Source organism: Alligator sinensis, unplaced genomic scaffold (assembly GCF_000455745.1).
Source record: "Alligator sinensis unplaced genomic scaffold, ASM45574v1 scaffold386_1, whole genome shotgun sequence".
In the NCBI taxonomy this organism is placed as follows: Eukaryota; Metazoa; Chordata; order Crocodylia; family Alligatoridae; genus Alligator; species Alligator sinensis.
Genome location: NW_005841996.1, coordinates 325,692 through 328,124, shown reverse-complemented (window position 1 = coordinate 328,124; position 2,433 = coordinate 325,692). Strand labels below are relative to the sequence as shown.

The following is a 2,433-nucleotide window of genomic DNA, read 5'->3' as shown; positions in this document are numbered from 1 at the left end:
TGTTTAGACCTCTGTTGCCTTCTTAAGAAATGCGTTGGGTTCGTAAGGATCCGCAGCGCTTAGAGATCTTCACGCTCTCCCTCTCGGACTCCAATTGCTTTCTCTCCAACTTGGGCGGAAACCACCCAAGCTCTTTATACGGCTAGCAAGCCAATTGCTAGCCGCCACGTGTGCATAATTTAACACAAGCCAATAATGGGGCTCGAATTAAAATACAAATGGCAGGAACTCCTTTGCACCGTGCATTTCTGAGATGCAAAAGAAATGCACCATGCAAAGAAAGCTATAAATTAGCGGGAAAATTCTCCGTTGCACTGGAGTTCTCCTTTGCAGCAGAAAACTCCACCGTGCAAAGAAGCTGCAATTTGGCAGGAAAATAATTTAGCAGTGCTGAAGCGCACACAAAACAAAAATCACAACTTTGGGTTGTGACACTATGAAGTCAATTGACTCCGTTGGTGCTGGCCGAATAGAAATCCCACTGCTGCTGCAGAACATGTAGTTTTAAACTTTGGGTAGAGCAGGAATCAAGTGCACCAGTGCACTTGCTCTGGATCTGCACCTCCCTTCATGCAGCTGCTGGACAGAAGAAATGGAAAAGTAGCAGCCATCTTATAGCGTCCCCATGCTTCTATTTTGGGCAGAAAATCTGCTACTCTGCTTAAGACGCACACCCCAGTTTTGAAAAGTTGATTTTTTTGAAGGAAAAATGCTTATGGCATGCGAGTGTAAATACAGTAAGTGTGTTTTGTATTAAGCTCCACCTAAGTCTTCCATAATCTTCCTGTACAGCATCTTTCACATCTATCATGAGAGAAAAGATCTATTGCTGCTTTCTCAGCCTGTATCATACCTGACCCCTTTCTTCCTCACAGAGTCAGATTTACATCTCCTTTCACTGATACAGATCTGGAGTAATGTTATTCATCTTGATAGCACCTATTTGGACTTAAATCTACGCTTCTGAAACAAAATTTTGATTCTAAGCTTCTGCTGCTTTGTCTCTTTATACAGGAAGAATGAACTAGTTTTTTAACTTACAAAAAATCTTTCACTGCAGTGACAGGTGTGAAAGTTACTTATTAACTACTTGTGAATGTGTAAGTGCATGTTAAAGACTAATTATAATTCCCTCCATAGAACAACATTTTTAGGTACCATTGGTATAATTCAGATATCTTTTTCTCCCCACTCAGATAATGACTCTTGAGGCCCATCGTAGAGTAGTTGTGGAGTACATCAGGGCTATCATGTTAAAACGTATATCTTTCAAGAATGCAGAAGAGAGAAAAGAGGGTGCAGAAAAAATGATCAAGGAAGCGGAACAGTTCAGATTTCTTTTTAAAAAACTTGCAGCTGTAAGTACTTGGCTCTTATCATGATGTTAATTTGAAATTAAATGAAATCTTTTAATTTTACTAAATCCATTTAAAGATATGTTTTTATAAAACAAAAGTCTAGGGCTGAATTTGCAAGTGAGAGTTATGTGCCTAAGTATAGCATTTAAGCATCCCTGACATTCAAAAAACATTATTTTACCTTGGGGAAAAATGTGTTTTTCTTCACAAATACAGAGCATGAATAACATTAGGATTAGAAATTAAAGATTTTGCTTACCTGTGCTATTATTTTTTAAATTGTATAGGGATCTGGAGAGGACACTGAAGGACTCTGTGACATTATTGTGGCTATTGCAGAAGTTATTAAACTGACTGATCCTTCTTTGCTTTTTCTGGAAGTCTCGACATTAGTTAGTAAATACCCAGATATCAGGTAATACTATTCATACCCTTTGCAACTCAAAGCCAAAAATCAACAATGTATTCATTTTTAAGATTAGAACTATGCTAGAAAATAGCATAAGTACTTTATTTTTATAATGTTATCATTTAATCTCTTTCTTGTGAGGTTTGTACAACAAAAATGCTAATATTTTAACCTGTACATATGGGTTTGTATTCTCTGAACACCAAAGGGATGGCAGGGTGCATCTTACAAGGAAAAGCCATGAAACTGAGTTGAGAGAATTTTGAGTGTCTGGATGTTTTCCTAACATGACAGTTGTGCGGGCCGGGAGCAACCCGAGCCCTTTTCACACTGCACGCGGGCTGTGGCCAGCAGCCCGGGCACGCCGGGGCGGAGAGGGAAGGCCTTCGAGCTGGAATTAGGCACGGACGCATAGCAGTAGTTTAAAAGATTGTTTATTTACACTGAGATGGCAGTGGTGTAGGCTGGAAAGCTTGATTAAGTTGCAGTTACAGACAAACAACACAGACGGTCTCGTGGAGGTTGCTAGGCTCCACGGTGCAGAGCTCCGGATGCTCTGGGTGAACGAGCCACCAAAATAGAAATTGTAAATACGTCTTATAAAAGTTGCGTTCGAAGACGGGAAGAGGTGGGCGGTGGATCAGGCCGCCACGCTCCTCTGGATCT

At 40.4% G+C, this 2,433-nt stretch overlaps 1 protein-coding gene across 4 annotated transcripts in view; it reads left to right on the top strand.

Moving 5' to 3' along the window:
• EXOC3 (exocyst complex component 3) overlaps positions 1-2,433 on the top strand; it is a 41,727-nt gene that overhangs the window by 34,405 nt on the left and 4,889 nt on the right. For all 4 annotated transcript variants that reach the window (XM_006021498.3, XM_014518914.2, XM_025201488.1 and 1 more), the window contains 2 exons: positions 1,197-1,358; positions 1,646-1,773. In XM_006021498.3, coding sequence (XP_006021560.1) covers positions 1,197-1,358; positions 1,646-1,773 — 290 coding nt within the window. The remainder of the gene's footprint in view (positions 1-1,196; positions 1,359-1,645; positions 1,774-2,433) is intronic.